Source organism: Erpetoichthys calabaricus, chromosome 2, assembly GCF_900747795.2.
Source record: "Erpetoichthys calabaricus chromosome 2, fErpCal1.3, whole genome shotgun sequence".
NCBI classification, from domain to species: domain Eukaryota; kingdom Metazoa; phylum Chordata; class Cladistia; order Polypteriformes; family Polypteridae; genus Erpetoichthys; species Erpetoichthys calabaricus.
Genome location: NC_041395.2, coordinates 67,780,456 through 67,794,227, shown reverse-complemented (window position 1 = coordinate 67,794,227; position 13,772 = coordinate 67,780,456). Strand labels below are relative to the sequence as shown.

The 13,772-nt window shown below is 36.4% G+C and overlaps 1 protein-coding gene across 1 annotated transcript in view; it reads left to right on the top strand.

Moving 5' to 3' along the window:
• LOC114645949 (solute carrier family 13 member 1-like) overlaps positions 1 to 13,772 on the top strand; it is a 64,604-nt gene that overhangs the window by 13,500 nt on the left and 37,332 nt on the right. The window contains exon 2 of the mRNA XM_028793878.2: positions 12,015 to 12,143. Within this exon, the coding sequence (XP_028649711.1) occupies positions 12,015 to 12,143 (129 nt within the window). The remainder of the gene's footprint in view (positions 1 to 12,014; positions 12,144 to 13,772) is intronic.

The window sequence follows — 13,772 nt, the reverse complement described above, 5'->3', positions numbered from 1 at the left end:
GTATAAACACACTGAAGAAGGCAAAATGACATGCTATGGTAGTCAACAGCCTTTTACTTTGTATCTGCAGGGAGCTTCTGTATCGTCAACCTCATTTATAGCTGTTTGTTGAATCAGCAAAGTTAATTATTTGGCTTCATAAAGTACTTAGGAATAAATTAATATGCTGTCTTTTTTATACATCATACAACCAAATGAAAAGAATTAGAATTTACCTTCAAGCTATTGATGTTACACTGAACTTAAAAATGATTTTAATATTTATTTCTTGTAATTTACTTGGTGTTCCTAAAACTGTTGTAAATGTAGTGAACTCTGCAAAACGTTTACTAAGCTATAAAAATGTTTAATTAGAGACCTGAACTGCAATTTAACTTTTACACAGCATTTGCTAGTGACAATGAGTAGAAGGTTGTAGCATAAAACAGTTTTCTTTTTATCCATTGTAATTATTTTAGTGCCACACCAAAATACATCTGCATCTACTGATTAGCTTTGAGAGTACAGAGAGTAGTGGCCTAAACGTGTTCACCACTGCAGTAGTTCTGGAAACCTCCAAGGGCCTCAAGAATCCAAATTGAAAACTGGATTGGATTCATAGTTGAAACTGTAAATCAAACTGTATTGACCACCCATACGTCGAATTTACTTGAAGAAAATATCTTGCAAAGAGAAGTGTTAGGTAGTGTGCAGTGTTTCACCTATAGCTAGTGTAATTTCTCATTATTTGGGTCATATGGTGTAGGTGCTTAGTCATTATACTTTAAAGAAATACAGAAATGATATTTTTGGGCTAAGATACATTTTTAATCATATGTTTTGTTGCTGGATGTAGAGAATATAGTTTATTATATAATAAAAGCCAATCGTGACCAAAGCTATACAATGGCAAATGACAAAAACATCCATGGAAAAATGTACCTCTCCTCCACATTTATTGGTCAAGAGTCCTGTCTTCAGTTCAAAAATTGATTCCCATGAGTCTCCAGGTTTCCTGTTTATGATGTGTGTTCATCATTCTGAAAGTAAATATTTAGCAATGTTTTAGTGAAAAAGCATGCATTTTGTGAGTTTTGTGCATTCAACAGGATAACTGACGTGAATTATGCAACACTTATTTATGGATGTTTTTCATATCATTTACTGTTGTACGGCATTGGTCCATGTTGGCTTCTATTGTGTCAAACTTTTTTCTCTCCATTCTGCTTGAAAACATGAGATTAAAAATTTTTCTTGGATTCCACTACAAATTACATGGGGCAAGTAACATGTAAATAAAATATTTATTTTAATATATAACTTTTGGGTTGAATATTCTTTAAGCCACAATCTTTCTGATTCAGTTCTCACCTCAGGCTTGCCATGTGATAATGAGCAACTCTCTTAACCTACCTGTGCACCAATTGTCAAATGAACACTGAACCTGTAAGTCGCCTTGGGTAAATGCGTCGGGCTTCAGCTAAATGTACGATTATCATTTGCTAATATTTTTTCCCTATTAATGCACATTGCAATTGCTAGAGGGCTTGTGGCAAATAAAAATAAAAATTAAGGCCCCAATTGCATTCTTAAATCCAGACAAACGAGTTCTCTTTATGAACAGCTTCTGAGTGAGATTCTTTTAAATTAATGTCTTTAACCTTCTGGCAGATCTTATGGGATGCCTGGAGCAGTCTGAGCTCTGATTGCTTTGAAGGAGTTTATCAAATGACCCTCTTTTTCAAACCTTAGGCTTTTGTATGCCTGGGAAAGAACGTAAGCGTATGTTTCAGTACCATTACCATTGATCAGGGCGGAGTAGTGGCTCTGAGGCTAAGGATCTGCTCTGGCATCCAGAAGGTTGCCGGTTCAAATCCGCGTCACTGCCAAAAGAGATCCTACTCTGCTGGGCCCTTGAGCAAGACCCTTAACCTGTAATTGCTCCAGGGGTGCTGTACAATGGCTGACCCTGCGCTCTGACCCCAAGGGGTATGCGAAAACTAACAAATTCCTAATACAAGAAATTGTATAAGGCAAAATAAAGAACAAAAAAAAAATTATGAGCAGGCCTCTTTTCGCCTCCATGACCTTCTTTGGAGGAGACTGAATCCCTTGGGTTTTGGCTGCCTTGGTGTATGTGCTTACAGTGGCTTCCCAAAATTAGAAAAGGACAGGGTCTGAGGCCGAGAAGAGTTTACTGATCCCATTATAAGGGCTTCCCTTGCAATTCCTTGTTCCTTTATTTCGCAACATCTTCAGTATAGACTCTTGAATCCATGGAATGATCTGTTTACATTAAATGCTATATACAGTACAGTATGCAGTGTCTGCTAGCTACACTGGCTGTAGAATTTCTCATAGGAGTCTTTTGGATTTGGATTCTTTATTCTTTCCAGTGAGATTAACATTTTAAGAAATCAACAACTCTGAATTGCATTAAGTGGATCTGAGAATGTTCTATTGAGAAAAAGAGAATATAAAAATATGCCAAAAGCAATACAGCACTTTCACTTCATGATTGTTCCCCTAATTACATCCCAACAGCAAGACTGAGTTTTTTGACTTTTGTGTGCTTTAACGTTTATGCGTTCTTTATATGTAATGTATGAAAGTTTATATATCTGGTTTGAGAATATGTTGTCTTTATTATATTTTATCAAAAGTTTGACAGTTAAATTTGCTGTCTTGTATAGTTCTCTGCTTATACATTTTAGCAGATACATGTACAATTTCTGAATCTATTTATTTACAGAATTTTAGAGTGAGGACAAAGCTTATCACAGCAGCATTGGGCTCAGACCGAATCCTTAAATGAGACACTTGTCCAATACAGAACACACACGTTCATGTCCATCCAAACACCTCTATAATTTTTAATGCCTCCTTTTTGTATATAGTGTTATGAACTTCGCTCCCAGGTTTTTTCAGGTAAGACAGAAATTTTAAGGTGTGGTTGTTATATTTGCTAATTATGGCACCAAGGAGAATATTAATACGCACATGCAAGTAAGAATTTCACTGTACTCATTACACGTGACAATAATAACCCAATAAATCATAAATCAACCTAATTTAATCTGTTTCAGATGTGTGAGGAGTATAGAATATGTGGAGGGAAATAAAAAATGTAAGCCTGAGAGGAATGTGCAAATTCTGAGTGAACTTGCAATTGACCTCTGGTTATTGGAGCCATAAAATAGCAGCCCCTAACTGAAAATGTGCCATCATGCCACTCATCCTTTTTGAAAATGGTTAACATTAATTCTTAACATAACAAACATTTAACTTTGTGCCAAGAGTTTATAAGGATTTCCCATTGGCATAACTGCATAAAACGTAAAAAATGTGGGTGAGTGCTTCTTTTTAAAGAAAAAAAATAAAAGACTGGCAACTTTTTGTTTGGATGATAAATCCAAAATGTTTTTTCTGTTTTTCAAGACTTACAATAATGGAATCACCAAACAGACCTTAGTATTTTGCTATAAAAATGAAATATAGTAGCTTGCAGTACATAACTTGGCTTTTCAGATGTTTAATCTAAAGCATAATTAAGAAATCGAGAAAATAACATGAATAATTACGAGTTCAAGGACTGAAATGCTGGAATGGTTCAACCTGCATTATCGATGCTTTCTTTAAGTAGCAAAAAGAAGATAAACTGTAACTTCATTTGATTTGATCTCTGAAAATGAGTTCAGTTAAATTCACTTTCATAGTTACATTCAGTACAATGAAAACATTTTTGCCTTCCCCCATGGTACAGAAACATTAATTGAAGAAAGACAATGCAATGCATGGTGCAGCAGACACAGATCAAAAATGTTATAATGAAACACAATACCAATCAATATGAAAAGTATAATAAACTTAAATATGTATGGCCGACGCCTTGAGAGAATGTCACGTAAGACTGGCCTCACCGTGCACATCCAGGCTTTCTCTGACCACCAAAGAGCTTACAGAGAAGCACTAACTTCTGCCAAGAACACCCATTATGGCAGAATAATAGAAAGTGGCCATGATAACCCAAGGGTTTTGTTCTCTGTAGTTAATAAACTACTCGAACCCGCATCTGGTCCAACTACCTCTTCTACTGAAGTCTGTGAGGAATTCCTCCACTTTTTCCGTAACAAAATTAAAGATCTAAATAATTCAACTAACATAAATACATCATCTGTTTATATCTCTCCCTGTTTTCCCACTCCATCCAGCTCCTTCTCTAAGTTCTCACCAGTCACTTCTGCGTTTGTTAATAACCTGCTTTGTAAGATGAGGCCGACTACTTGTGTACTGGACCCCATCCCCACCACACTACTTAAATCCTGCCTTCATGCCATAATCCCGACTGTTACAACAATAATAAACTCATCCCTTGACACTGGCTCTGTGCCGCTCACTTTTAAAATTGCTTCTGTAACCCCAATGTTAAAAAAGTCTGGCCTTGATGCTGACAATCTTAACAATTTCCGGCCTATTTCCAACTTACCTTTCCTGTCAAAAGTTCTTGAGCGTGTTGTAGCTTCCCAACTCACCAATTACCTAACCTCTAATAATTTGATGGAACCCTTTCAGTCTGGTTTCAGGCTGTAGCACAGCTGTGAAACTGCTCTGCTACGGGTAACCAATGATTTGCTTATGGCAGCAGACTCTGGACAAACTAGCATATTAATTCTGTTAGACCTCAGTGCAGCATTTGACACAGTCAGACGTGACATCCTACTGTCCAGAATGGAGAACATGCTGGGTATCTCTGGCACTGCCCTCCAGTGGTTCAAGTCCTATCTGACTGATAGGCAAGAGTTTGTTAGTCTTGGCAACAGCAGATCCAACTCCGTGCCAGTCACACAAGGAGTCCCTCAGGGCTCTGTCCTTGGTCCTCTGCTTTTCTGTATTTATATGCTTCCCCTTGGCCATATTATCCGTAGTTATGGATTGGGTTATCATTTTTATGCAGATGATACCCAGCTCTACTTCAATGTTAAAAGTGAAACTTCATCAGAGCTTTCTCAGCTCACAACCTGCCTTAGTGAAATTAAAACCTGGATGGAGCAGAACTCTTTAAAATTAAATTGCAATAAAACTGAACTCCTGCAAATTGGGACTAAAATGCAACTTAATAAAATGAGCTCCTTCCCAGTCAATCTTGGCAGTGATCTCATCAGACCTGCCTCTACTGTAAAAAATCTTGGTGTCATTTTTGATTCCTCCCTCACTTATTCCGCCCACATAAATCACATTAAGAAACTTTCTTACTTTCACCTCCGTAACATATCCCGTGTTCGCTCCTTCCTCTCCTTCTCTAATGCTGAGAAACTTGTCCATGCTTTTATCACATCCCGCATCGATTATTGTAATTCCCTACTGGCAGGTGCCCCTTCTAATCTTATATCACAGCTCCAGCTTATTCAAAACTCAGCTGCAAGAGTCCTTACTCGAACCAGCAGCAGCAAGCACATCACACCCATCCTGCTCCGTCTTCACTGGCTCCCTGTGTCCTACAGAATCGAATATAAAATCCTACTAATAACCTACAAAGCTTTAAATAACCTCACGCCAAACTACATCAGTGACCTTCTCCATCACTATGTGCCTGCCCACCCACTAAGGTCCTCTGATTCTGGTAATCTTGTTGTGCCCCTCACTAATCTACACTCTATGGGTGACAGGGCCTTCAGCTGTATAGCGCCCAGACTCTGGAATGACCTACCAAAATTAATCAGGTCAGCTGACTCCATGAATTCTTCTAAAAAACAACTCAAAACTCATCTGTTCAGGAAGGCTTTTAGCTCTACTTGAGTTTATTACCTTTCTCTCAGTTTACTTCTCTGTCAAGTTGCTCATGTAACCTGTGTGTGTGTGTGTGTGTGTGTGTGCTAGAACATCAATTATGCTGTCTGTTTTTTTTTCAGAATTTACTGTCTTAATCTTCTTTATTTATTTATCTGGTTTGTACAATGCTATATACTGTATATTCTGCCGTTCTTTATTATATTCTGTAAGTGCCTTGAGCATGGGAAAGGCGCTATATAAATAAAATGTATTATTATTATTATTATTATTATTAAGTAAGACTGCAGCATAGTCAAATTAGGAAACAAATTGGGTATAAATATAATCAAACAAAAGCAGTATAACTCAGAAAATATAAATCACTGAAGTGCAGAAATGTCAATAACATCTCAGACTTCTGTTGGAAGCATCACAGCCCAATGTTATAGGTAGGATATTAATTAAATCTTTCATTTTTTAGGTCAGCATTTAATTGTAAGATTTTTTTTTTTTTTTTAGACCAATATGTCCATTTAGTTCTTACTGATGTAAAGGAAAAAGGGAAAAGGTGTCAATCATGGTGTCTTTCTATGCTGTTTCCTAGCTAATGTTGGTATATTTGTTCCCTTATTTGTAGTATATGTGTATACTCTGTGGGACTGTCCTTCCAGTGACTTCTTTGTTGGTACTAAAATCATAGGTAAACTCTGTCTGCTGCTCTAATTAGCACTATGTTTAACAGATGTGCATATGTGTGCAAGTTATATTAAGTGGGTAAGATTGAAGATTTAAGTGCCTTTGAGCACATCATATGTCATGAGGGGAGCTAGTGAAGAAGCAACCGTGTTGAGTTTTCAGTCATTGACGGTGTCACCTCCAGCTAACAGAATTATCCTGCCCTCATGTATTGTGGGAATTTTTAAAGTTCCCACTTGTATTTTCATGAATTTCCATTTTTTTTTTTTTTTTTTTAAAACTATGTCCACACATAAAATTCAAAGCTAACCTTTAATTGTTTTTTTCTTTTTGTGAAGTGGTTGAAGTAAGTGGTTTTATTTGTTTATAGTCAAAAGTAATCGGACAAGCAGCAGTTACTTTATAAACTTAGCAATTATCTTAATTATCTTATGGTCATACATACATTTACATGCAACTATCACACAGATCACGATCCCCAATGAATTCAGCCCAGCAAAGGTCAGCTCTGGCTATTAAATCTTTCTGAACTTTGAATTTAATCATTAAAGTCAAATTGTCACCACAGATATTCTACAGGCACATTATGCTGCAATCAAAAGGAATTCCTGAAAACTAATGGTAACATTTTCATTGATGTCTCCTGCCAGGAAAGGCTAAGAGTACCATTCCATAATTTTCTAAGGCGTTCCCAAATCTGCAAATGGATAGATGTCTGGACAGTAATTACCGTATATACTCACGTATAAGTCGGGTCTTGAAACCTGAAAAATCAATCATAAAATCATACCCTGACTTATACGCCCGTTCAAAAATGTGACACTTATGTTTATTTTTTCATCTTCTTGCCTTCTCCAATCGCATCAGTTTCTTAGATGCATCGAATTTTGTTGCAGCAGCGCAGTTACCAATTTCTTTCAGTACTTCAACAATGTTTAATTTAAAACCAGCTTCATATTTTCTTCTGATCGAATGCTCCATTGTAGATAAGGGATGTTCTTACAATAAAGGTGTATGAGGGTTTGAGATACAAAACGCAAATCAGTGCAAACGTTGCTTCAGAATAGTTTGGGTATTACCGCGTGGTCACGTAGGCATAATAGAGACAGAGAGAGATGTTAGGAGAACCCGCTGATACAGCGCATTGCCGCACCCACATGGAAGAAAAAGGCAGTGTGCTCCATGGTTACTCTCTCAGGTGGGCATTAGCATATCATAATCACTTGTCCCAATAGTGTGAGTTTTCCGCATTCTACTTATACGACCAACATTATAAAATACCAGAAATTATACGGTAAAATCAAGTCCCCGACTTATCCACGGGAGAACTTATCCGTGAGTATATACGGTGATCTTTTTGGGAGTGGATTTTCTGCCATATTCCTCAAACACCTAGGCCTAAAATATTCCCTGAAGTTACAAAGACAATGAAACAATATCTAGGGCTCTCTAAGACTCCCACTAATTGTTAAAATCATTGTTCCTGAATATATCCTTGAGAAATACACTGGTAACAGGTCTTTGGTAGACAAAGAAAGGTGGAAATGCTGCTTGATAATGTGAATGGGTTTGCTCACATCATGCTTTTCAAAATGTAAGTGGGTGAAGTTCAAGTGATGGCTGAGACGGGCTGAAATATGTCTCGACTGCATTTTACAATATGAAGTTCACACTGACTGTCAAGCTTACTGGTTGATAGTATCATAATGTAGTTTGGAAATGCTTTTTTGCATCAAGACATAGAAGGTATGCCATCACTTGGGGTCCCAAGTCACAAAACATGAAAGTCTGCCTGCAAAAGATTGGTTTAAGGTTTAGGTTTTAGACTTAAAATTTATTTAGATTGTGACAACATATAAAATGATAAATTTGTCCTATAAGACCCACAAGCTAACTTTGAATTAAAGTAGTAGTAGTCAAATTCATTTAGACCAGGGGTACTCAACTCTGGTTCTGGAGGTCCGCAGTGGCTGCAGGTTTTTGATTTAACCAATTTTTAATTAGAACTCTTTCATTTACTACTAAAGCAATATGGTTTTTGGACTTAGTTTTAGTGAACTCATTTGGTTCAATTCAAAACAATTCATTGCCATTTTTAGTTTTAAACGGCCGCATTAAGGTTTTAATTGTTTCCTGTTTTCTTAATCAGCCATCACTTTATAATGAATTGCAAATGAGAAAAGAACCAGTAACTCTCCGGCTAACATGCTTCCATTTAAACCTGTGTGTATGCATCATGAAGTATCTGAGTTAATAAATTGTTTTGAATTACATGTGAGAGAAGGGAATAACCAAGAGGTAAATCTGTTCCAGACCTCAAAACATACGAATAATATTCTCTGAAAATGAAAAACCTTCAATGTGATAATGATTTGTCTTGGAAGAGTGAAAGCACTAACAATCCATATAATTAAATACCAAGTTTCATTATCTGTTTGGCTTGGCTTCCAATCACAAAACTAGTCGATATGAAAACCTGCAGCCCCTGCAGACCTCTAGGACTGGACTGGAGTGGAGTAAATCTGATTAAGAAGATGTGGATAGTGATATATAACTACAGGAAACTTCGGCTTGGAGTTTCTGTACTCTGTGTTGCTTTTGATTCTTTAATAAAGAAGGGTAAATGTTAATTTTTTTTTCAGTTTTATACAATATTAGCCTTTAGTTGAAATATCTGATGAACTTCTGGTGTCCTATCAATGCAGGAAATCTTGAAGGGACTGAATACCTTTTTATAGCACTGTTTATTAATGGGCTATTTTAACATTCAGATATAATTCAAAAAGAAAGTGAGGTATAATATGTCTGCGAGTGAGACCTTCATGTTTGCAAGCAATCAGCTTGCCATTCCCTTCAAGTAATGTCAAAATGTTGCAGTTAAAGAAGCATTAAAAAGGTCATCAGTCAGGAATGGCAGCAGTCCCATCATGACCCCATCCATGGTTTTTGTTTTTCTTTTCTTATTTAAAAAGACATATTCAGCCCTGAAAATGAATTAATGATAAAAATCTATGGAAAAAAAATGAAACATCTGAAAGTATACCTTTTTAAAATATACCACTTGCAGTTTAATTTAGATATACTGAGATAATAGATTTGTATTCCACCCTTCAGTTTTTTGAAGCTGTTTATTCTGTTACACAATCTTGGGGGACTAAACCTCTGCTAGCAGGATTGTGCATGTGGCGAGATCCAGCGAGAACACTGACGCATCACTGGGCACACTCATTCATGACGGACCAACTTAGAGTCAACAATCAGCCCATCATATGCAGTTTTTTTTTTTTATAGGGAAAAATTCTAGTCCCTGAAGACGGTCTCGCACAGACACGAGGAGAACTCCCAGAATAACTGGGGTAAGACGTTAACCCCCTATCCCTGATAATGTGAGGCAGCAGTGCTACTGACTGTGCTATGCTAGATTATTAATCATTACATTGTCATTATTAACTGGCACAGTGTTTTGTGCAGACTCCTGTCTGTTTTAAAATATCTAATGCTTTGTTAAATTGATTGTTCTCAATATCTGTTTATTATTGATTATAGTTGTTTCTCAGAATATAAATGTGACATCATTAGGACTGAGCAATATTACTTTTACTTACTAATCAGGAACAATACTATAACATACAAAGCAATAAGACCCTGTGATGGACTGTCCAGGGATCATTTCTGCCATGCTTCCCTCTTGCTTCCTACTAAGGATATTAAATGGGCTTAGAAATGGTATGGTATAAAGCAAAAGGTTGCCAACTTGTTTTAGTTACAGGATTTACGTTCGTTTTTTTTTTTGTTTTTTTTGTTAACTATTAAACATTTGCCCTCATTATATAGGTTAGTTTTCAAGGGAACATTCCGAATGACTACAATGTCGTGAATGTATTTAGCTTAGATTATTTTTTTTTAGCTGGATGCATAAATGCACAAAGCTGCATACAGTCTCACATGTTTTTTTTTTTGTAATAAATAAATAAAGGAAGTTGAAATAAAAGGTTGAAAGAACTTTGGCTCACTCTGAGGTCGACTTGAGGTTACATTAATTTATGTAGAATGAATCTTTGTCGTAAACTGCAATCCAACAGAATGGTGTGAAATGTGCTCCTTACATACTGTATGCTCTCAGGAAATAATAGCTGTCTCGTCGTCTTTCTATTTTGCCAATGTAGATCACAAAACACATTTTTCCAAAAAACATCAAATAAGGTTAGTGGAAACGCACATGCTCTGCTTTGTAATATTAAAGCCCAGGGAGTTAGGGAAAGTTAGGGAAATGTTTGTTTAATGACCTGACAAGAAAAAAAAAAAAAAAGTTAAGGTAGAATGGATAAGTGGGATGTTGTTTTGGTTACATTTTACTTTTTTTAGGGTGAATATTGTGGGGTCGACTTTTAGCCTGGAGTGGATGTTTGACAACAGTGTGAAAATGATCAATTAGCTCGATACATACTTCACATTCTACAGTAAGTGCCCTGTTATGGAAAATTGTGTTATTGAAACTGAGGCATTGAAATCTGAGAAGCTGAAAATTAGGTTAGATTTTAGTGTGTTTTAAAATAAAAGAGCTGTTAAGAATATTGGTTTGTAATGAACAGAGCTTTCTAGTCTTGGAGAGGGAGTGAACAGAGTTACGTCAAATAATATTGAGGTAAAGATACATCAGTGATAAACTTGAAATAAGTGAAGACTGGAAAGTCGTTCTTGAAACTGAATTCTGGATTAGGATGCTGCTTCAACATAGTCCATTGTATTTCTATTAAACTGACCAAGGCACTTTCACCCAGCTAATGTTGGAATAGCAGAGCCCACCCTAATACATTTAGTGACTTCAGTTTTCTAGTAATTAAAAACTATTAGGTGGAGTGGTGGCTCTGAGGCTAAGGATCTGCATTGGCAATCGGAAGGTTGCCGGTTCGAATCCTGTATATGCCAATAGGGACTCTGCTGTGTTGGGCCCTTGAGCAAGTCCCTTAACCTGCAATTGCTGAGCACTTCGAGTAGTGAGAAAAGCGCTATATAAATGCAAAGAATTTATTTTATTATTATTAAAGTGTGCATTAAATCCGAGAACCAGTTCTGCCAGCCTGAGAATATACTTGGGAGTGTCATGTACTTGATATTTACATAAGACATACGTGGGTACGTTGAGCCATTAATTGCGGTGAACAACAGCGAATAGATGACATCAGTGTCAATGATCAAACAATCTGGATTCTGAAACTTGAAGTTGGCAGGGATGGTTAGTGATTTCTATATATGGAAAAGGAGGTCCTCAAAACAGAAGTAAATGTTTTCAAAGGGTTGCATAGATAATGTTGGATTTATACTTGGATTTATGCATACTTGTATTTTAATACTGTTTTAAGCCTTTTATTAACAATGCAGTCATATATAATTCTTATCTGTCAGTACATTCCAAAGATTTATTAACCTGGTTGTGAGTAACAACCAATGTTGCCTAACCTGTACTCTGCTATTTTAAGAATTATCAAAACATGCTATCTTGATAGAAGTATCATTGTCTTCAAGGCTGCTTTCTTAATGTTTCTATGAACCTCTTTCCCTCTCTTTAGGAAGCTGCATGTGCCTACACTTTGTTGATAACTGCTACTTACTGGATTTCCGAAGCCGTTCCGCTTGGTGCAGCTGCTATTGTTCCAGCCTTTCTATTTCCCATATTTGGAATTATGAAATCCAGTCAGGTAATTGTGTGTGTGTTTTTCTTTTGACCTATTGACGTAATCATTTGCACATTTTTATTTCAATTGAAAGGAATGTTCCACCCAAAAATAATCATCTAATCATATGTTCACACCATTCAAAATTCAGGATTTTAATGTTGTTAAGTAAAAGCTCTGAAAACTTAAAGTAGTTTACAAACAGGAAGCCCATTCACATGTAATCATATTTTTCAATTGAAAACGGGACATTTGACCAATAAAAGAGGAGGAGAGGCAAGTCTTTTGATATATCTGTTCTCCTTTAACACAAGAAACCTTGGAGCCTGCGAAAAAAATTGCAATCCTGTGCCACCTTAAATTTCTTCTCACCTGTCCATTAGTGTCTTTTGTTTTGCAAATGTGTCGATCAGCGCAAGCAGCCTGCTATCCCATCCCCCCCACCACTGCAGCTCAACTTGAGAGGGGGGCTATCGGGGGAGTTCTTCCAGCTCAAGACTCTTCATCTGGGTGTGAGGTACCTGGAGTTGTATAGAGTAAATAATATATTGTTATTTGGAACACATGCATTTCATGTGTGTTCCGTGTCTACAATGATCTGTGTAAAGGTCAGTGTTTTTATTTTATAGGGATATGAGTAAATAAATCAAGGTAAAAAGGGCAATAGCATTCAATGTGGCTTTTATATAAGTAACATATAAATGTTATTTTTGGTCCTATTCAAAGGAGGGACATGCCATAGGAGTGACATAACAAAGGAGTGAAACCTCAAATATAAATTTCAAAGGAGTGACAACCATCCAACCAACCATCCAAGTGGTAGGTGAGGCGACAACAATTTTTTTGGCGAGTGTACTTTCAGTTGTGTTAATTTTAATAATTTTTGTTTTTTTTTTTAAATAAAATTTTAATCGTAATTTGTTACTCCATTGTTATGTCACTCCAATAAAATGTAACTCCTTTAATACAGTATTTATGTCACTCCTTTGTTATGTTACTCCTATGAAGTGTCACTCCTTCGATACAGACCTGTTTTTTTATATAAAGACCATCACAAAACATAATCACAAACAGAACTTTGCATGATATCTTGGCAAGCTTGGCATGCTCTTCTCATCCTCATCTGAGTTCACCTCTGTTATAGCACGTCTTTATTTGAAAACAGCAGTGTCAAATCGAGGGGAGCGTGAATGAAACTAAGAGAATAAAACCGAATATATTAAAAAAAGAAAAAAGATAACCTTTACAAGTACCTTAAATTTACACCGGCTGTTACAGACTCAAATCAAATGTATGTTTTTATTGTATAATAGTAACAATAAGAACAGCTCACTACTCAAATTCTGGGAAGCAGCCGGAATCGAACCTGTGACCTCTTGATTATGAGTCAGCAGTTCTTACCACTTCACCACCCAAACGGTCGTCATGTCAGTGTCGTACACTAAACCAATTTTCTTTTTCTTCTATTATATTCTTGATAAAAAGCGTACTTGTTTTGTTATACATATAACTTTTGTAAAAGTGTTTATTTGATATTTGGACTTAAGTCTTCACACATTATACATTTACTTAAAACGTTGTAGACATGGAACACACATGAAATGCATGTGTTCCAAATAACAATATATTATTTACCCTATACAACTCCAGGCA